Source organism: Balaenoptera ricei, chromosome 3, assembly GCF_028023285.1.
Source record: "Balaenoptera ricei isolate mBalRic1 chromosome 3, mBalRic1.hap2, whole genome shotgun sequence".
NCBI classification, from domain to species: domain Eukaryota; kingdom Metazoa; phylum Chordata; class Mammalia; order Artiodactyla; family Balaenopteridae; genus Balaenoptera; species Balaenoptera ricei.
Window position 1 is genome coordinate 127,019,866 of NC_082641.1, and position 22,895 is coordinate 127,042,760.

Sequence of the window (22,895 nt, forward strand, 5' to 3'; positions counted from 1 at the left end):
ACCATGGGTCAGTTCATCCATACTGGATGTTTTCTCCTTTGGATTTATCAGTTATTGGGATCAAAATGATCTAATTTGTTGTATCTTCCCAGCTTAAGAAATGCCCTCTGAAAACATTGGCTTATGTTGTTTCAACTTGTGCAGTGTATAAACCAAAGTCTTGGGAACTCAGCTGGGCATCATATCTAATGCCCTTTGGCTAATTCTGTTTACTTCTAAAATCTTGATCTCTTTGAGACCAAAATCCCAGGAATGGTGGATCACTGATTCTCACATATCTTTGAAAGCCTGTCATCCGATTTCCCACCCAGGTGGGACTCTCCTCTATAGCTTCCCTGATATATGATCACCCAGCCTATGCTTAGATACCTCTCATGATAGGGTGCTCACTACCTCCCAAGGCAGCCTTTTCAGCACAGTGATAATTTGCTCATTATCCTGAATGTTAAATGAGACCTATTTAACGAGCTGGGTGATTTGGGGACAAATTACTTCCCCCTTCTGGGGCTCAATTTCTTCATCTCTACAATGGGGGGTAAAAAATTCTTACCCTGGGACTTCCCTGGAGGTCCAGTGGTTAAGACTCCGAGCTTCCAATGCAGGGGGCGTGAGTTCGATCCCTGGTCAGGGAACTACAATCCCACATGCCATGTGGTACGGCCAAAAAAAAAACAAATCCTTTCCCTGCCCACCTTACTGGGCTATTGTAAGCATCATAAGTGTGAAATTACCTTATATACTGTACAGTGATGAAACTATGTGAGGGCTTCCTACAAACATCTAAACCCCTCTGAACTATTTCTTTGCTCAGAAAGATTGAGTCTTCTAAGTGAGCTGACCTCACGGAGGGAGGCTCTGAGCAACTGGCCATTGTCCATTGGTCTGTCAGATAGAGCTTCCTCTCAGAGTAGCGACTGTGGTTGGTGGCTCCATCTCTAGTACCATGTTAGCCCTGAGCACAGAGAAAAATGGAGTTTCTAGAGCTGTTAAGCCAAGGTCAGGTCCTAAGACTGAGGTAACCCTGCGAGGGACAGCTGTCCCCAGAGCAGCCATTTCTAGAGTAGAAACAGGAAAAAAACACTACTCACCAAGATTTTCTGGATTTCTTCATTGTCACACTTCACGTGATATTTCACCATGTCTTGGAAAATATCCTTCCTGTTTTCAAGTTTGTTCATTGACTCATAAGTGTCAGGATTTAAGACAGACCAGCCCAGGAACTGAGTCAAAGACTGAAAGGAAAGAAAGGAAGAATCAGAGGCAGAACATCCAGGTTTGATCCTGCCTCTGTAACTTAGGGCAAGACTCTCTAAACCTCCATTTTCTCAGCTACAAAATGGGTTTGATTAGCTGTGTGCTGCCTTCCTCAAAGAGATGTTGTTAGGATAAGATGAAATAATGGATGGGAATGCACTTTGAATAAAGCTCTAACACACATAAAGCACCATCCTGATGTCTAATAATTTCACAAAAAGGAAATCTGTTGTGCATATGGGGGGACGTGGGATATAAGTGAACTCTCTGCACTTTCTGCTCAATTTCGCTGTGAACCTAAAGCTTCTCTAAAAGGTAAAGTTTATTAATTTTTTGAAAAAGGGAATATAGATTTCTCTGACAACCGCTGCAGTGCAGAAGGGAGAGCAAAGAGAATAAATATTGAGTCAGGAAAGCATCTACAAGGTGAGCTCCCATCCCTCCTGAGCTGGGGCAGCAGCACACAAGGGCCCCACCACGCGGCTCTGGAAGCCAAGTTCGTTGGTGAGCCGACTCTGAATACCACGTCTAGAGGCCTCCTCAAAAACCGTACCTCCATGAGGGTCTCATCCATTTCATCAAAGGGTTTTCCATCTTTGCGATTGTAAAACGTGGCCACCCCGACAATTTCTTCCTTCTTGTTCACAATTGGCATAGAAAGGACATTTTTAATCATCCATCCTGACTCATCCAGGGGCTCTTTCTGCAAGAGAAGAGCCAGAGTAAGTTTGCTTCAGGTACCAGACTGCAGAGGCATCTGTAATGGACTTCATGCTGCATTATGACCCTGACTGACTGAGGGGGTGGCAAGAGGTTAGACCTTGTTGGGTTTTGCATGATTTTAGTCGCCAAACGCCATGAGCAGGTTGCCCATCTGGTGGGAGCTCCATAAGCCAGATAGCTATATTGTTTTCATCCCCAAAATGTCAGGGCCATCATGTGCCAGGCAGCGAGTTGTGTATTGGGGATCTAATGATGCAAACAAACAGTCCAGGGAGGTAGTGTTTCCCTTTCAGATACAGGAGCTAACCGCAGGGGACTGGCTTTAAAGGGACCATGTTGGTGATGCTTGTAATTTTGAACTAATCAACTGGATATAACCTGTACCTTTTGCCTCCTGACCTGCCTTCCTGTGTTCCTTTTGGCATGTCGTTTTATCTCCATGAGCCTCAATTTTCTCATTTATAGATGGGGCTGGTAGTAAGGGTATGTACCTCATGGAACAAATGAGAAAATAGAGGTGAAATATCTTGGTCAATCATAAGGTACTGTTTGTGAGTCATTTCCCATCTCTCTGAGCCTCACTTTCTCATTTATAAAATGGGGATAACTAGACAATTTCTAGCCTTTTTTCCACTGATTCATTGAAGATTTATCAAGTATTTTACAATGTACAAGAACCTGAGCTAGAAGATGGGAGAACCAAGAAAAGCAAGGCAGAGGTGTTGTCCTCAGGTTGCTCACATCTGGAAGGTAAACAGGCAATCACACTGCATGTGGGAAGTTCTGCAAGGTACTGTGGGAGCCAGAGGAGGGAAGGAAGTCAAGGAAGGCTTCCTGGAGTTGGAGAGTCTTCCAGCTCGAAAGTTCCAAGATTTTGAAGGTGGCGAGATGATAATTATTATTTAAGTAGCACTTGGACTCAGCACGTGGTAGGAGAGTGACTTCAGAGGGATGTAGAATAAAGTCCAAAGAGCACAGGGCTGTCAGTCAGGAAACTTGAGTTCAAGTTCCCAGCTCTCTCCCTAACCTTTTCTATCACGGCCTCTCTGAAGGCCATGATAAAGAGGCAGATTTTATTGGAAGTGAATAAAAGTGAAATGGGAAAGTATTAAACATTTTTAAGGAGCGAAGTTACTTGGTGCAACTTATGTTTTTCTTTTAAAAATCACTCAGGCTACTTTGTGGAGGATGAGTTGGAGACAGAAGACTGGAATCTAAAAACAAGATTAGATTTTATTTATTAAAGTGGGTAAACTACAGTTAATCAGATGACTTGGGTAAAGATCAAGTTCTGTTGTGGTTATAATCAGGTTAGCAACTCTCAGCAACAATTTGCCTTGTCACACTGATGTGGTCAACATCACAACACAAGACATATGGTTTTAACCTTGGAAGGATATTCTCTCTAAGGTCTTTCATAATGTTATTTAAGGAGTAAAAAAAAAAACAAAAAAACACTAATTTTGCTATGAGTCATTTTTATTTCCTTCTTAATTATCTCCTGACTGCTCATGATTTGGTTTTCGTACACCTAGCATGCTAACCTCAAGAAATATTGACAGGCCACCCAGAGCTGAACATGTTAAGAAAGATAAGCCCCGACCTTTGACCAAAGGAAGACCATATTTTGCCAAGAGGAATTAATCTTGGAAGGAAGGATCATGAAAAATGACATAAGGGAAATAGAGTAAGAAAGCCAAACTCCTTGGCATGGCCTTCCAGGCCCTGTGTGACCTGGCCTGTGTCTACCTCTCTAGAATTTTGTCCTGCCACTCTCCCCTCAGTCTCATTGGTCTACTCTAGTTCCTTCCAACAAGCCCTCTCTTTCCTGCAATCCTCTCTCCTTTCTTTACTGCCCAAACATAATTTCTCATGGACACATTCCTTGACTCTTCCCAGATGAAGTGAAGCCCCTCTGGAGAGTCTATCCTCTGTCCCTCTGCTCTTGTCCTGACCAGAACTCCACATGCCTCTTTCCCCATATGATCATGAGTTCCCTGAAGGCAAAGACCATGCCTGTCTGGTCCACCTCTGTAGCTGGTGTAGCATCGTGCCCATGCCTGGCCCAGAGCGTGCCCTCTGCAAACATTTTTTAAAAAGACAAACAAACAAAATCAAATGGAATACTAAACAACATTCCATGATAATCCTAAGGAGACAGAAATGATATTCAGCCAGGGGAAGCAGAATAAAACTTCATAGAAGTTTCAAAGCATTTGAGGTTATCATTGAAGGGCAGAGGGGATTTGGACAAGAGATGGTAGTAAAGGAGAGAACAGCATAAGCAAAGGTCCTGAGGCCAGAAAGCAAAGGGTAGAAACCTTAAAACCAAATGAGACCTTGGATTTACCAAATTAACTCTCTCCCCACTTCCATGGGCACATGACTTTTTTGCACTCACATTTTCGCTTTATTGAGACTGCTTCCCAATAAAGTAGGTGGATTCTAATGTATTTGAATCCTCTTTGGTGGGAAAAATATCATATGACTGAGAGAGTAAATAAAAAAAAAACTTACCTGGAATGCAAAAAAGTCCTCTGCAGGTGCATTCATGATGTTGCAAATCTGAAAGCCATGAAGAGGAATAATGGAGTTATGATTAGACTTGATAGAGTACCCATTGAAGGCAATGGGCATGCTATTTTCAGAAATATCACGTCTTTATCCAAGGCATTCACATTCTTTTCATCAGGTAGACATGCTTAAGATGGTTTTGAATTATTAACTGAGGCTACCGAACAGGAAAGCTGCCTTATAAACATGGCTTCTTACCATTTGCTTCACTTCTGAGTCATTTCCAAGCTTTGAGAAAGTTAAGTCTACAATTTGTTGTTATTAATAGCTGTATAGTGTCCCATTTTCTTCTTTTTAATGTTAGCTTTTTTCATATCTCATTCATCTTTTATTTATTTTTTGTTATACATATCCATATACCTATTCTTTTTCAGATTCTTTTCCCATATAGGTTATTGCAAAGTATTGAGTAGAGTTCCCTGTGCTATACAGTAGGTCCTTGTTGATTATCTATTTTATATATAGTAGTGTGTCTATATTAATCCCAACCTCCTAATTTATCCCTACCCCCCACACCTTTCCCCTTTGGTAACCATAAGTTTGTTTTCTAAGTCTGTGAGTCTGTTTCTGTTTTGTATATAAGTTCATTTGTATAATTTTTTTTTTTTTGATGATGGCCATTCTGACCAGTGTGAGGTGATACCTCATTGTAGTTTTGATTTACATTTCTCTAATAATTAGTGATGTTGAGCATCTTTTCATGTGCTTTTTGGCCATCTGTATGTCTTCTTTGGAGAAAAGTCTATTTAGATCTTCTGCCTATTTATTTGATTGGGTTGTCTTTTTTTTTTTGACATAGAGCTGCATGAGCTGTTTGTAAATTTTGGAGATTAATCCCTTGTTGGTCGCTTCGTTTGCAAATATTTTCTCCCATTCTGTGTGTTGTCTTCTCATTTTGTTTATGGTTATCTTAGCTGTGCAAAAGCTTTTAAGTTTAATGAGGTCCCATTTGTTTATTTTTGTTTTTATTTTCATTTCTCTAGGGAGTGGATCCAAAAAGATATTGCTGTGATTTATGTCAGAGAGTGTTCTGCCTATGTTTTCCTCTAGGAGTTTTATAGTGTCTGATCTTACATTTAGGTCTTTAATCCATTTTGAGTTTATTTTTGTATATGATATTAGAGAATGTTCTAATTTCATTCTTTTAGATGTAGCTGTCCAGTTTTCCCAGCACCACTTATTGAAGAGACTTTCTTTTCTCCATTGTATATTCTTGCCTCCTTTGTTGTAGATTAATTGATCATACAACAATGATGTATGATGATGTATGTGTGGGCGTATTTCTGGGCTTTCTCTCCTGTTCTTTGTGCCAGTACCATACTGTTTTGATGACTGTAGCTTTATAGTAAGGTGTCCCATTTTCTTGCCCCCTTTTGTTGAGTATTTGGTTATGTCCAGTTTTTTTAAATTAATGTAAATAATGCTACTCTAAACATCTTTGAATCAATTATATTTGTTTTGTCAGGAAGGAGTTTTTCCTTGTGCTGTAAACTTCACAGCAGATGAAGAAGTAAAAGGTGCTGTAGCTCTGGTTGTATTTATATTTCAAGATTCCTCTCCTGAAAACTGGACCAGTTTACCCTATCATGCAGATAACACTTATCTGATCCATCCAGAGTACTGCCCATGGGGCCACTGTATACAGTTGTGTAGCATGTGCACTGCACAAAGGCATCTGGCTGAGGGGGTGACTGGGAGTTGAAATCCAGCCTGTTCTTTTTTTTAAAAATAAATTTATTTATTTATTTATTGGAGGTGTTGGGTTTTCGTTGAGGTGCATGGGCTTCTCATTGCAGTGGCTTCTCTTGTTGTGGAGCGTGGGCTCTAGGTGCACGGGCTTCAGTAGTTGTGGCACACAGGCTCAGTAGTTGTGGTTCACGGGCTCTAGAGTGCAGGCTCAGTAGTTGTGGCGCATGGGCTTAGTTGCTCTGCAGTATGTGGGATCTTCCCAGACCAGGGCTCGAACCCGAGTCCCCTGTATTGGCAGGCGGATTCTTAACCACTGCGCCACCAGGGAAGTCCCCAGCCTGTTCTTGACTTGCAGAACAACGGCCCTAGCCTTTCTCTTTTCATCCATCAAGAAGGGGCACCTTTTTCTAGTTCTCAAAAAGGTACCATGTGAGCTTGCTTGGACCCTGCCTATCCCAGTAGATCAGACCATTCTGTTGTCTGAGAGGATGAGCTGTCCCTGCTCCTGTTCAAGACTGCCCACCCACTGTACCACACCTCTGGCCTCTCCTTGGGCCAATTCCATCAGTTTCTATTGTTCTCTCCTGATTTCTGATCTCTCTGAGGGCTCTTTATCCTCAGTCCATGGGCATGCTTGATTCTCTCCCAACCTTGAAAATAAAATCCTCCCTTGACCCAATGTGGTCTTTGTAGTGACCATCAGGCTTTCTCCTCCTTGTCTTGCATTTTCTACCTTCTCATTACCCATCCACACCTCAGCAGACCACCCGCTGGTTTCTGCCTCCACCTTGCCACCAAGCCTGCTCTCATCAGGGCCACCAATGACCTCCTAACTGCCAAGCCCAATGGGAGTTTTTGGTTCTTATCTCACTGGATCACTTTTGCTGCATTTGTTATTCTCTCTCTTTGTTGAAACTTTCTACTTCTTTGGTTTCCATGACACTACCCTCTCCTGGGCCTCCAGACACCTCTGAACCCTTCTTCTGATTCTCCTTCACACACTCTTCTTCCTCCACCCAATCTTTAAATGCTGGCATCCTCCAGTATTCTACCCCGAGTCTCCCTCACTCTCCCTGGTGACTTCATCCACATTCATGGTTTCAAGTACCATCTGCTCCTAGGAGCAAAGTGGTCAAGGACCAGATATCCTATCATATTGTCTGTAGTGTAGTCAGTACAGATCTCTACCTTTTGTTGACACAAATCTCTATCTCCATCCCTCCTCTCGCTCCGCAGCATCTGAGTCATCTCTTTAGCTACTTGCTGGACACTTGCTTCTGAAAAAAAGTCTCTGTCGCACCTTGTCTGAAACTGATCTCAGCATCTTACATCCAAACCTGGTGGCAGCATTATCTGTCCAGTCTAGAAGCCTAAAATTGGCTTTGGTCCTTCTCTCCCTCCCTCTCTGCTCACAACCAATCACAAAGCCCTTTCGGTGTTAGATCTGAGTCCTGATCTCCCTCTCTCCACCTCATCTCTGTCTGAGTCATGAGTATTAAATGAGCAAATGTATTCCCTGCCTGGCTCATCGTAAGCACTCCATGGCTGTTAGCAATGAAGACAGTTAGTGTTCTTTACTGCCTTTGCCTTTGTTGAGATGTTCTTCATCTCTTGTTTGTAGGGACACACTTTTCACTCTGCTTCCAGTCTTCGTCCCTTCAGATCTATTTTCTAGGGAGCGTTCAGAGTTTTCTTTCTAAAATGAAAATTCATTGTGCCAACCTCTTGCTTAAAAACCCATCACCTGTAGATTAAAGTCCCACCCTCTTGACCTGGCGTCCAAGGCTACTGTGATCTGGCCCCTCCCTCCCTCTCAAGCCTCATCTCTTGCCATCTTCCTGTCTCAAACCTAATACTCCAGCAACATGGAACTGCACACACTATGTTGCTTCAAACCTCCAAGCCCGTGTTGTTTGCCCATGTTGTTTCCTCCACCTGCAATCCCCTTTCCTGCCCCACCTGCCTAACCCCTATTTATTTTAAAACTCAGACCAAAACACTCTGGCAAGCAAAGCTGGTTTAGATGCTTCCTACTTTGTGTTCCTAGAATATACCATGTACATCTCTATCTGGCCTTATCACATTATAGTCTAAGTATCTGTTCATAACGATATCTCCCATTTGATGATGAGCTTCAGAACAGAAACTATTTGATTCATCTGTCATTGTATCCTCAGAGCCAACCACAGCACCTGGCACATAGAAAATGCCCAATAAACAAACACCCTGATACATGAACAGCACTGTGTAGTGTGTGTGCCTGGGGAAGGATACAGAGATAAGCAGGCTCAAATATTGGGGTGATGTGCAGCTATGACCCTCTCTCTAGGGTAGGGGATACTGTCACTCTACCCTGCACCCCGAGAGGGTAGGGCATGGGGGGAGATAGAGCATTTGAGCTCTGCTGCGTGGCTGGAAATGTGGCAGGGACGGGGTGGGGGAGTTGGGAGTGGCACCTAAGTCTCTGGGATGAGAGGCTGGGACTTGTTCTGTGGTGAGCCTGGTGGACCAGCCACTTGTGACTTTATCACTGACATTTTCGTATCTTTAGTTGTCACTGAGACTGTGCACCTTTCTGTCTGAGGATTCTTTCTCTGTGTATTTCATATTTCTTCAAATGTCAATTCTCTGCGCATCCCCTTGGACCAGCCGTCGAGTGAATTGAGAAACGGGAGAACCAGGCTTTTAGAGATACACACTTCCCATCGTTTTTCCCACTCTCTTGATCTGAAATCCCTTTACCTTTCCACCTGATTCAAAACTCTCCCCCTTCAAAGTTGTATTACTTACCAGGCCATTTTGGGCAACATAAGTGGGAAGACCGCTCACTAAAGCCCAGTGGTCCGGAGGTGGATTCCTGTAAAGGCCAAAGACAGTGGTAAGTTCTTTTTTTTTTTTTTTTAATATTTTTCTTTTTTTTAAATAGATGTTTAATATTTATTTATTTATTTATTGGCTGCGTTGGGTCTTTGTCGCTGTGCATGGGCCTTCTCCAGCTGCGGCGAGCGGGGGCCACTCCCTGCTGCAGTGCGAGGGCCTCTCAGTGCAATGGCTTCTCCTGCTGCGGAGCACAGGCTCTAGGCACGCAGGCTTCAGTAGCTGTGGCATGTGGGCTTCAGTATTTGCGGCTCACGGGCTCCAGAGTGCAGGCTCAGTAGTTGCGGCGCACAGGCCCAGGTGCTCCGCGGCATGTGGGATCTTCTCAGACCAGGGCTCGAACCCGTGTCCCCTGCACTGGCAGGCGGATTCGCAACCACTGTGCCACCAGGGAAGCCCCCAGTGGTAACTTCTTATGTAGGGAAAGTTGGACTAAAAACTTGAAACTGGATCTTACCCTCCCTCTTTTCTCTGGTGGCTCCAAGCACCCACTTACTATACCAGACCAAGCCCCAAATCTTGGCTAAGCATCTTAATGTCCAAATGCAGACACTGAGAAAAAAGTGATAAGTCAGTTTTATTAATCTCACACTGAGTTTGACTCCCTAAGAAAAGAGACAAAATTCATCCAACAGATTGTTATTGGCTGCTGAGCAAAAACAGATGCCATCATTTCCCTCCATTAGTATTTACATACAGAGAGTTAGCTTAACATCATGTAGAATGAGGGAAACCCATCTAGGATGAGCTCCTACCACATATCAAGCACTAAGCTAGGTGCTTTACATACTTATTTATCCCACACAGCAATATCACAATTTTGGGTATTATTTTTACTTGTTTATTGCGAAAAATGTATACATTCATGGACAAATGCATTAAAAACTTCATCAGTTGTTTGAAAGTGAACACCTATGAAACTATACCTGGCACTTTCCTGGTGGCACAGTGGTTAAGAATCCGCCTGCCAATGCGGGGGACACAGGTTCGAGCCCTAGTTCAGGAAGATCCCACATGCCGAGGAGCAACTAAGCCCATGCGCCACAACTACTGAGCCAGTGCTCTAGGGCCTGTGAGCCACAACTGAGCCCATGTGCCACAACTACTGAGTCCGTGTGCTGCAACTACTGAAGCCCATGCACCTAGAGCCTGTGCTCTGCAACAAGAGAAGCCACCACAATGAGAAGCCCATGCACAGCAAGGAAGAGTAGCCCCTGCTCGCCGCAACTAGAGAAGAGCCCGTGTGCAGCAACAAAGACCCAGTGCAGCCAAAGATAAATAAATAAATAAATAAATTTATTTAAAAAAACAAGAAAGAACAACCTTGTCGGTACCTTGGAAATTCCTGACCTGCCCCCCTGCCACTCGCAACCTTCTCCCAAACCCCAAAGGTAGCCATTGTCCCAATGTTATGATTCTTGCTTTTCTGTGGCCTGTTTTCCTGTAGCCTGTTTCACCTGTTTTAGGTAGAATCAATGTGCATACATTATTTCGTTGGACTTCTTTTTCATGTTGCTGTAATTCATTTGTTTGATTGACTTCAGCCGTTTTCCCTGGTAAGGTTGCATATAATTTATGCATTCAACTGTTGATGGACATTTCCCTCAGTGCGAGGCTAATATGAGCATTGCTGCTTCCAACACTCTGGTGTATATGTGCATTCAATTCCATGTGCTAGTTCTAGGAGTAGAAATACTGGGTCATAAGATGTGCATGTCTTCAACTTTACTAGGTAAGACCAAACTGTTTTCTAAAGTGGTCATGCCAATTTATACTCCCATCAGCAGTATATTAGAGCTTCCTTTACTCCATGTCTCTGTCAATACTTAGTGTTTTCAGACATTAAAAGAAAAATTACTTTTAGAAGGTTAAGAAAGTTCTCCTCTATGGAGATAATTATGTCATGTTTCTCTTAACGTGGCAGATTGTATTTATTCATTTTTCTAATGTTAGCCCTGCATTCCTGGAATATACCCAATTGGGTCATGATGTATAATCCTTTTTAGTTATTATTTGCTAAAATTTTATTTAGCATATTTGCATCTATGTTCACAGGTGAGCTTGGTCTGAATTTTCTTTTTCCATACAGTCTTTGTTGAGTTTTGGTGTCAAGTTTATGCTAGCCACTTCTTTTTCTAGTCTCTTGGATAATTTGTATGAGAATTGCATTATTTCTTCCTTAAATATTTAGTAGAACTCACCCCTGAAGGCATCTGGGCCTGGAATGTCTTTGTGGGAAGGTTTTAATGTATTTTACTGTTATAAGACTATTGTGGTGTTCTATTTCTTTGCGATTTATATTTAGTAGGTTTTATTTTTGCAGGAATTTGCCGCTTTCATCTAGATTTACAATATTTTTGGCATAATATCCTCTTACTATCTTGTTAATTTCGGTGTCATTGTGGTTATCCCCCTTTTCCTTCCTGATACAGCTCATTTGATTTTCTATTTTTCTTGCTCAGTCTTGCCAGAAATTCATCAATTTTATTAATCTGTCCAAGAAAACAGCTTTTGGCATTTGTTCGTTATTCTGTTAATATTTCATTAATTTCTGGGCTTATCTTTACTCTTTTGGGGAGGGTTTGTTTATCTGCTCGTTTGCTGTTAGTTTCTTGAGATGATGTGATGGATAGCTTCTGTCTGCCCCTCCAGATCCACTCTCCAACCTGCTCCTCCCTATCCCAGGAGGCCAATCTGTGTGGATTCCATCAACAGGGTGCCTGGCCTTCCAGCTTCTGATTGAATTTAGCCCAATGAGGAGACCTGGCCAAAACTAGAGAAAGGTAGACCAGTTAGGTCAGGCTATTTATTTCCCTGGGTTCCCCCTGGCAGGGTTGCTCTGGTTTTGCTGCATCTCTTGACTGAAAGGCAACACTTCTCTCAAGATGCCCTGTTCTACGTGACTCTTTCTCCTTCCAGGTTCTAGAAATTTCCTTTGGGCCCAGGAATGCTTACAACAACCTCACTACTAGCATATTCTCTTTCAGTTTCCTTCATTCCACCCACACCTCTATAATTCATCCCTTTATAAGTAAAGCCTCCTTGAATTACCCTAATTTGAATGTGATGCCTATTATCTGCTGGGACCCCGACTGATACAAGTGGGTACAGAGTTTATTACTTTATATTGTATTCTTTTCTCATATGAATATTTAAGACTGTAAATTTCACCTTAAGCATGATTTCACTGCATCACATTGGTTTTGATATGTAATATTTTCATTCTTTCAGAATATGTCATAATTTCCATTGATTTCTTATTTTACCCATGGATTATATGGAAGTGTTTTCCTTTTTATTTTTTTCAGAAACGTAGTTTCTAGTTTCCAAGCATAAGAAGATTTTTCTGGGTCCTTTCCTGGTGGTACAGTGGTTAAGAACCCACCTGCCAATGCAGGAGACACGGGTTCAAGCCCTGGTCGGGGAAGATCCCACATGCCGCGGAGCAACTAAGCCTGTGTGCCACAACTACTGAACTTGTGCTCTAGAGCCCACGGGCCACAACTACTGAGCCCACGTGCCGCAACTACTGAAGCCCATGTGCCTAGAGCCCGTGCTCCGCAACAAGAGAAGCCACCACAATGAGAAGCCTACACACTGCAAGGAAGAGTAGCCCCCGCTCACCGCAACTAGAGAAAGCCCACGCGCAGCAACGAAGACCCAGTGCAGCCAAAAATAAATAAATAAATAAAATTAATTTTTTAAAAAAGTGCATTAGTAGAGATATAGTCACTTCTTATACTTATACTACTTAATGATAAAGAGGTCAATTCAATTCCAGGAAGAATTTACAAATGTGTATATGCTTAATAATGAGGCCTCAAAAAAAGAAAAAAGCAAAAACTGACGGAAATATAAGAATATATAGATAAATTCATGTTTGCTCATTGATAGAGCAGACTAAAACAAACAGAATAGAGAATATTGGAATAAGATAATAACAAACTTAATCTAATGAATATATATAGAACATGGCACCTCACCCCCAAACTATGGAACACTCAGTCTTTTCAAGAATACCTGTGCATTTACAATAACTGGTGATATAATGGGCCATAAAACAAACCTCAATACATTTCAAACGATTGAAATCATACAGAGGTATCCTCTGGTCACAATGAAAGTATGCTAGTTGTTTATAAATATGTTATTTTTGCTAATAACAAAAAGCTAATTAGAAAAATCTTTATTTATTTATTTATTTTTAAAATTTATTTATTTATTTTTGGCTGCACTGGGTCTTCATTGCTGCGCGTGGGCTTCCTCTAGTTGCAGTGAGCAGGGGCTACTCTTCCTTGCAGTGTGCGGGCTTCTCATTGCGGTGGCTTCTCCTGTTGCGGAGAACGGGTTCTAGGCATGTGGGCTCAGTAGTTGTGGCTCGCAGGCTCTAGAGCACAGGCTCAGCAGTTGTGGTGCACGGGCTTAGCTGCTCTGCAGCATGTGGGAATCTTCCTGGACCAGGGCTTGAACCTGTGTCCCCTGTACTAGCAGGCGGATTCCTAACCACTGTGCCACCAGGGAAGTCCCTCTACTAATGCACCTTGAGACCTATTTTTATCTGATAGTCACATAGTTACATCAGTTTTCTTTTGATTATCACTTGCAAGGCATATTTTTTGTTCATTTACTTTCATTCTCTCTGTATTCTTATCTTTTAGATAGCTCTCTTGTAAATAGGATATATGGTATTTCTTCATGTATATCTCAGAACTCATCAGTTCTTACAAGAACTGGGTTTTTTTTGTCTTTTATTCTTTCTTTTTTTTTTTTGGCCATGCTATGTGGCCTGCGGGATCTTAGCTCCCCTACCAGGGATGGAACCCATGCCCCCTACATTGGAAGCGTGGAGTTGTAACCACTGGATGGCCAGGGGATTCCCAAGAACCATTTCTTATATGCAACTGAGAAAGATAATATTCTGCCAATTAATCTGTAATACAGTGCTTTTTGAACTTATAATTATTACTTTATGAATATCAACAGAGCTCTTTTAGCATTTAGGTATAGATTTTTATCATATTTCACACCTTTTTCCTGGCTTTTTGTGCCATTCAAAGGCACTTTTTGTTTCCGTGCTGCATGATAGTATAATCTCTTTAAGTTACTTCTAAGAATTTATATTAAATTCAGTGTGGATACAGCCACACTGTAGAAGGCAGCAAGGTGGATGTTATCAGAGGCTAGAAGGGTGTGATACTTGGTGAGGAGTGGTGAGACATTGGGGAGAACTGTGATCTGTGATAACTCAGAATACAGGCAGTGAGTTTGATAAACTGGCACCTCTAGAGAAGTGGTTAGAAAACAGAATGGTGGCAGAATATGCAGTTGACAAGGAAAAAAAAGAAAAAGAAAGAGACGAGTTTAGGAAAGACTCAGTCTTCATGCAAACAGGACTGAACAGAGAGAACCCAGAAACTCAGGAACCTGAAGCAGTCTCTCATCCCCAACCAGTAAAAGATAAACCAGAGAACTGAGTGATCTGAGTGACAGGATTATCAAAATTGTTTGGCAACAGTTGTGGCCTCTCACAACCACTATTTAAGGATTAAGGTGACCTGCTATAAATCCCTTCATTTGGACCAGAAAAGAGACCAAAGGTGAGGCTCTCCCACAGAGGCTGATCACAGCCTCACGGAGTCTGCAGTTCAGTTGGGAAAGACAGCCAAGCCTCAGACAGAACTGTGGGGTGGCTCTTGGTACCCACAGAGGATTCACATAGGTAACAAGGCAGCTAAGTTTTGGAGAGTGCTCTACTGATCAAAAAGTACAAGCTGATACTAAAAACGTTCTTGACTGTTGAAATCTTAAAATGGCCTTTGAGCTTCCACCACCTGCAGGTAGGTTGGAGGCCTCACCCTCTGGGAGTTCTTGCCTTTTCATTATCCTCCTAGGTCATATAAGAAGACATTAGAGAATAAGCTTTCCGGGACTTCCTTGGTGGTCCAGTGGGTAAGACTATGCGCTCCCAATGCAGGAGCCCCGGGTTCGATCCCTGGTCAGGGAACTAGATTCCGCATGCATGCTGCAACTAAGAGCTTGAATGCAGCAACTAAAGATCCTGCATGCCACAACTAAGACCTGCGGCAGCCTAAATAAATAAAAAAAAATTTTAAAAAAAAAAGAGAGAGAGAGAGAGTAAGCTTTCCTTGAGGGCTGAGTCACTTTCTTTGCCAACTTCCTGCCTTTGCCTCACCCTCTGCATTAGGCCCCAGATGTGCCTCCATAGAAAATCATTGAAAAGCCGTGATCAGACACCATGGCCTCATTCTATAGAGAGTCCCAAACAGGCCACTTATTTATTTTTTAATAAATTAATTCATTAATTTATTTTTTAATAAATTAATTCATTAATTTATTTTTGGCTGCGTTGGGTCTTCGTTGCTGTGCTCGGGCTTTCTGTAGTCGCTATGAGCAGGGGCTACTCTTCAATGTGGTGTGCGGGCTTCTCATTGTGGTGGCTTCTCTTGTTGCGGAGCACGGGCTCTAGGCATGCAGGCTTCAGTAGTTGTGGCACGTGGGCTCAATAGTTGTGACTCGTGGGCTCTAGAGCGCAGGCTCAGTAGTTGTGGCACATGGGCTTAGTTGCTCCGTGGCATGTGGGATCTTCCCGGACCAGGGATTGAACCCATGTCCCCTGTACTGGCAGGCGGATTCCTAACCACTGCACCACCAGGGAAGTCCCCAGGCCACTTATTGACACTGGACTTGGGACTTGAACTCACAGCAGCTGACTCAGAATCCAGCCTCATTTGCCAAACTGCATGGTCTTTCCACCCTTCCACACTGCCTCCTTACGGCTCTCCCTGCCTCGAACAGAGTGTGTGGCCTTCTTGGGTTTGGTTAGTGTCGATCTTGGAATGAATACCTTATGGACACTGATAATGTGCCTGCAATTCTACATGTTTTGAGAAGAGACTTACGGGATGACTTTGATGTCTTCTTTGCCATGCAGGATGTAGTCAATGACCTTGTAAAAGTTGATTTCCTAGGCAAAAGAGATAGAGAAAGTTCTTCAGAGCCTGAGACAGTACTTCAGCAGGAGTGTGTCCTTGAGAAAGGCTTTGTTCTTTACCCTGTGCCCTGTGGTTTTCCAGAAGCACCAGCCTGACCTTCTAAGGGCGTGTCCCAGTGCCCCTGGAGCTCACTGTCCTCAGCTGACTCTCAGGGTTCAGTGTGCTTCTCCTTGGAACCAGCTCACAGTGGCCAGGCAGGGGCTGGGATCTGGGGCTGGAAAGAGACATAGGAAGTGTTCCAAGGGAATCTGGGGGTTCAGTACAAGGAGAAAGAGAGAAAGATTGCTGGTGGAGTCTAGTGAGAGAGGGAGGTGGAAGGAGGCTTCTGTCCCATTTAGCATCATCGTCAACCCAGCCATCTTCCATGTGGGGTCAGCTCCATGGTCACGGCCCCCTTTCTCCTTCACTCCTCCACTCAGCTGCTCTTTGCTGCGTCAGCTCTTCCAGACTTGCCTTCCCAATCATCCCTCATGCTTCCCGACTCACATTCCACCTCTTCCATCCCTCCCACCTCCTTACACCATTAAAACCCCTATTCTCTTAAATTAGATCTGTTCAATTACATGACTTCCTAACATGGGGTTGGACACTGGCAGGTGGTTCCTTTTCCCTAGCTCTCCAGGGAAAAAAATCCATCACCTTATTGGAATGTGATGGGCAGGTTAGTAATAATCATTTTACAAATAGGAAAACTGAGACCCAGAGAGAGGAAAGGACTCGTTTGTAGTAAGACAGTAAGCCAGGACCAGAACCTTGGCCCCTGACTCCTGTGCTCAGAGCTCTTTCTGCTGTCACGTAAGGTTAATAGCTTAAAATAGTGTTTTCCTCTCGGTAGCACTCTCACCTAGAATGGGGGCTACTCAAAGTGTGGTCCCTGGACTGGTACCAGTCTGCAAACTATTTGTTACTATTCCATGATGAGATAAAAACAGAAATTGACAGTCAGTGTTTAGAAACTTTTACAGCAATTTGACTGAGTTAGGTTAGGTCCGTTGAAACTGATAATTTAAAAAAGACAAGTTTTGTATGTCTTTTTAAATTTTTATTTTTTGCATAATAGACTTTTATCATATCTTGAAAAGTATCAGTCCAAAATAAATTGGAAATTAAAAAAAAATTGTTCCTCTACTACAGGTTATTTTGAGAAATATTGCCCTAGAGATTTAAATGTTGATACCTGGGCCCCATCCAGGCCTCCTGACTCAGAACCTCCACAAAGGGAAATTCCTCGTCTAGTCAAGGGTGTCTAGCTGACGGGCAATCGTGACCTTCTTCAGGCTCACTAGGGAGAGAGAGGCTCTGCTCCTCAATGCCCAGCATTGGAAGCAGCTACAGTGATTGAACCCTTCTCTAGCGGCTCCCATGGCATCGGCTGCTCCACGGTAGGTATGAGCTCCCTGCAGTAGGAAACATCCAAGGGAAGACCAGGTGAACCCCACAGCACGATGAAATGGAGTTAGGAATAGAGCTAGAGTGCAAAGACTCAGGCTCTGGTCTTGGTTCCACTGTGTGTCCTTTCTGGGCTTCAGTTTCCCCAGCTGTAAAATCGGTGGTGTTTGTTTGTTGTTGGTGTCAAGTAGCAGAACCCTTTCCCCTAACAAAGCATGGGCCCTAATCCTATAAAGCAGAGGAAAGTAACGCCGCCCTAATGGAAGCAGAGTTGGGTACATGGAGATCCTGCATCTCTCCTGGTTTTCCCTCCCTCCCTGTCCTGTCCTCCTCTGCCCCCGTTCACCCCTGGCCCAGGCAGCCACTGTGGGAGCCTTGGGTTCTAAAGATAATCCGGGAATTTAAAAAACTGAATTAGGGAATCCCTAAAGCCCCTTCCAGCTATGATTCTAAGACTATGGTTGGAGAGTTAGCATAGACAGATAGTCTCTCATAGATTAAAATGCTCATATTCTTTGACCCAGTAATTCTACATATGCTAATAAATCCTATAGATATATTCCAAAATGTAGGTAACAGCATTGTTTTCCCCATCTAGGGCTCTCAACCAGACTGCTTTAAAAAGTCTGGAGATAGCTGATATCTATCACTTAGAGATGGTTAAGCAAACTGAGTGCCTGCACATAGTGGATACTTCGCATGTCTCCAGAGTGACTAGCTGTATCTGTGCTGATAGGGAAAGATGCCAAAATATACTCAAGTGGGAAAAGTAAGGCACAAAATAGAATCATCACACTTGTCAAGGGTGGTGGTGGTGGAATGTGTGTGTGTGTGTGTGTGTGTGTATATATATATATATATATATATATATATACACACACACACACACACACACACACACACATACGTACACACACCCAGGAATGTCCATGGACATTTGGGAAAGGTAGACCGCTCACAGTGGCACAGTGGCTGCCTCAGGGCAGGCTGGATTTCTGTGCTGTGCTCTTTTGTATGGTGTGAGCTGTTCTCTGTGCTCATGTATTACTTTTTCAATAAATATAAATACATTGCGGTAAGAACATTTTAAAACAGTGAGGTCATATCCTATGGGCAGTTCTAGAAATCAAAGGTGGCCACATTATCTGCTGGGACTTTGGTAGAGCTGTTTCCTTCTGGGAGGGGGAGAGGGCCTTCTTGCTTCAGGGCCATCTGTCCTTGGGCCTGGGCTATTCACTGCTCTCCCAGGGAAGCTGCTGGATCCCTGGGCCTGGTAAACTGCCCCACCCAGGGGTCTCCATGAGATTCCTTTAGAAAGGTGAGAAATGGACTTTTTTTCTTTTAAACCCACAGGAGAATCAATTGTGCTTTCACAGAAAGCAACAAAAAGATCAGTGTGCTTTAGGTAAACAGAACTTTTTCCACACACTGTAGCTCAGCCAAGTTGCTTTCAAGGCCATATTCATGTAGAAATTCACCAGCCTTTGGAAAGTCAAAACCAAGCCATCAATGAGTGCCTTTGTCACCTTGCACCTAAGCAGCTGACGCTGTAACACAGGGTCTTTGAAAGAGCCACGTACAGCCAGAGCCAAATCATCATGCATGGAAATATACCAGTTTTAAAAGAAGTGCTATTTTTTTTTTTCCATGAAGCCTACTTAGCCTTTTTCATAATTACAAAACACACACAACACTTTATTTTTAAGAGGATATGAAGTGAGGTGTAGTTGCTTTGGGGGAACTTCAGAACCAAGATTTGGGGAGGTTAATTGGTCAAAATCCAGATGAAGATTGTATTGGTCAAGATCCAGATGAAGATTGTATTTCTAACGTGAATGTGGCAGATAAAGTGTGAGAGTGATGTTAGAAGGCAAAAGGATAAGTTAGATAGAGCCTGATATTTCTCTGGCTGTCATGGAATTGGAGATGACCTCTGACCTCGGGGCTCAGCTCAGAGAGCTGAATATTAAAGCAGCCCGGGAAACTGAAATTAATTGAAGTTGGTGGTGTCTGAAAGCTATGGTGATCTCTATTCTATATAGTTCCTAGAATTCTAAATTTTAGGAACAAGTCCAGCTCATATGTGAATTAGATGAAAAGCTCAGTAGTAACATCTCAACTATGCCAACACAAAAAGCTGTACTTAAAAAGAAAAAATGTCCCCAAATAGTTTTCTGACAGCAGCACATGATGTAAGCCTTGAAGACTCAGTCTTCCCAAATGAAATCATGAAATTGTGTGGGCAAAAGAGTAGTTTGAAACTGGACAGCGGCAGGTTATAAAGGTCATTTTGGATAAAGCAGAACAGTTTAGATTCCAAGGTTGAAATCTTTTCTGGTGTGTATATGAAGCTCACAGGCCAGGGTGTTAATTCTAAATCCCTAGAGTTTGAATTAAGATTAAATAAAGTCTGTCACACACACACACACACACACACACACACACACACAGGGACACAGAAACATACACACGCTGTCCTTTATCTTTATTTTGGGTAGGGTTAGTGTTGGCTGGGGGGAATCAGGCCTCCTAGCAGAAATTGATATACCATTTCAGACAGGCTGGAAGGTTTTGTGGGAGGAATGCTGCACTAAAACTCAATCCAGGACATGACTCTGCTGCTTACCTATTCTATGTGGCCTCAGCTAAAGTCACTCTGTCATTCTACAGGTTCTATAGGCCATTCGAGTGCCAGGTCTGTCTACCCTGCTGCATCTTTACATCCCCACACACTTCATTTCAGCTTCTCTAAAGTGTTTATGCCTCACCTTTAAAATGTAGCAATAGTAGGAAACCAGAAGTCACAAACTGAAGTGCCAAGAGAGACCTGATAGAAACATAAATGAGAGGAGGAGGCCAGGGGTATACAAGGAGGAGTCAGGGGGACCGTGCAAACTAGAGAGTTCAGGCCACACATTGCAAGGAGGCAGCTGCTACTCAGCTCCGATCAAATTTACCCTGCAGGACTGTGGGTCCAGTTTTGACTGATCTGCCACCTTTTGAAAAGAAACTGAGAATCTAGATGTTTATCAGAAATACCTTGATTTTTAAGTGCTAAGCTGCCAATTCAAAACTGTTTTAAAGTAAAAACAAAGAAAAACTAAAAAAACTTATGTAGCCAAACATATTTATCTATTGGCTGGAATTGACCTTCTGGCTATCAATTTGTACATTTTAGATTAGATTTTAAGATTATTTGCAGCTTTAATTGTCTACAGTTTTCATGCTGGGTGGATCCTTGAGCAGATTGCTTGATCTTTCTGGAGTTCTTTCCTCATCTATGGAATGAGAATATTTATTCCTCCTTTGTCAGTCCCACCAGGTTATTGTGAAACTCCAGTGAGATATTAAAATACCTTGCAAATTACAGGGCTTGAGCAATTGTGAGGAATTATAATTTCAAGGGAGACAACCCAACCCAGAGAAGATAAATACCTAAGTGGTAAAGAAACTTCAGCAGGGCCTACAGTGCCTTATTTGTTTGCATTTCATTAAACATTTGATCACATTGGACAGGCTAGAGAGAGACCTACCCTTCCATCTGGAGTCCTGGGACCAGAGTAGGGTGGAGCCTCACCCATCAGGACTGGCCACACGTCAAAAAATTCCTAGGAATGAGAAAAACAATAATTATGTGTCTTGAAAGTAGATCAGAAAAAGATTAAGAAAAGAAGACTACCTGTAGTAGTCATCTATCACTGAAATCTGGAAGATGGGCAGAGCTCAGTGAAACCAAAGGTTGGAAGGGCTGCAAGATTCACTAGAGTTGGAGAATGTCAGTCATGTCTGTGCTTTGGGATATATCAATATCATCAGAACTGGATCTGTCTAGGGACTTCCCTGGTGGTGCAGTGGTTAAGAATCCGCCTGCCAATGCAGGGGACATGGATTCGATCCCTGGTCTGGGAAGATCCCACATGCTGCGGAGCAACTAAGCCCCTGCACCACAACTACTGAGCCTGCGCTCTAGAGTCTGCGAGCCACAACTACTGAAGCCCATGCGCCTAGAGCCCGTGCTGCACAACAAGAGAAGCCACTGCGATGAGAAGCCCACGCACCGCAGCGAAGAGTAGCCCCCACTCGCTGCAACTAGAGAAAGCCTGCGCGCAGCAACAAAGACCTAATGCAGCCAAAAAATAAATAAAAATTAAAAAAAAAAAAAAAGAACTGGATCTATCTAATCAATAACCAAGAAATGGGAGTTAGGTTGGAGCACCCTCATACTCCCTGTGCTATGGGACATGAGAGGGAAAATGGGGACACTATGGCTAAGAAATTTACCTTAAGTATTAATACATGCTAAGCATGTGAGCAAACGTTTAGCTGGAACAGTGTTTCTTGCAGTATCATTTATAGCAGTGAAAAATCAGAAAAAACCTAAGTGTCCAATAGGAGGGGACTTATTAAATCAATTATGGTACGTCTAGTAACAATGATGTTAACAGTTGTGTAGGTATTGATTAAAAAGATGTCCATGATACACTGATGAGTAAAAAATGTGAGGTGACAAAAATAGATAAATCATGTGGCCCCAGTGTTTATACAGAAAATGCTGTCAAAGAATTCACAACAAAGCATTAACAACTGGTTTTCTCTGGGGGATTGGAATGAGATTATACTTTATTTAGCAATTATTCCCTAATAAAATTTATGGCTTTTGTAATAGGGAAAAAAATTTTTTTCTAGATAAGAAAGAAAGAACAGACAATGGTGCCAAATATGGACGGATAGACACATATCTGGGCTCCAACAGGAAAGGATGACACCTGTAAGACAACTGGCAAAGACAGGGGCAGAGAGAGGAGAGAAAAGGGTTGGCAAAGGCTCTGCATGGTCACGCAGCCCCAGGAGAAGAAACTGGGAAGCCATGCAGGCGCTCCCTTGCTACTTCTCCGCTGGTTTTCCTACTGCACACGCAGCTGCACAGCTTGTATTGGGCCCAATCTGGGCCTGGCGGAGGAGGCCTCTGTCCTCCAGTGCCTCTCTGTTCATTTATCTGTTGGTATTTAGGGGCCGTGATTCACTAGCTCTGGGTTACTGTGGGCAGGATGCTTCTTGACCTCTCTCTCTTGTTTGAACATGTTTGTCATGGGGGTTTGTTCTAATATCATCCAGAGGGCAAGCAGAAGGGACTCCACATGAAATTCAGATTTCACATCCTCACCCTTCTGCCCAGTTGGGCTCTTCTCTTGACTACCAACCACAGGAAGCAATTCAATTCTGGGTGAAAATGTGAACTGGGGACTTACCTAAGCTCCACAACATGCTTGCTGCTAGATAGAGAGAGATGGACAAGGCAAAGTTTATGCCCTGGAGGAATCTGCTATGTCATGGAGGAGAGAATTAAGCCCTCAAGTAACTGTAGTAAGGTAGATG

At 42.9% G+C, this 22,895-nt stretch overlaps 1 protein-coding gene across 2 annotated transcripts in view; it reads right to left on the minus strand.

Annotated features, from left to right (window-relative positions):
- The window catches only part of PDE6A (phosphodiesterase 6A), a 65,799-nt gene that overhangs the window by 24,913 nt on the left and 17,991 nt on the right, over positions 1 to 22,895 (minus strand). For both annotated transcript variants that reach the window (XM_059919556.1, XM_059919555.1), the window contains 6 exons: positions 21,053 to 21,127; positions 16,038 to 16,102; positions 9,031 to 9,097; positions 4,495 to 4,542; positions 1,808 to 1,957; positions 1,089 to 1,232 (listed from right to left, as the gene is read on the minus strand). In XM_059919556.1, the coding sequence (XP_059775539.1) occupies positions 1,089 to 1,232; positions 1,808 to 1,957; positions 4,495 to 4,542; positions 9,031 to 9,097; positions 16,038 to 16,102; positions 21,053 to 21,127 (549 nt within the window). The remainder of the gene's footprint in view (positions 1 to 1,088; positions 1,233 to 1,807; positions 1,958 to 4,494; positions 4,543 to 9,030; positions 9,098 to 16,037; positions 16,103 to 21,052; positions 21,128 to 22,895) is intronic.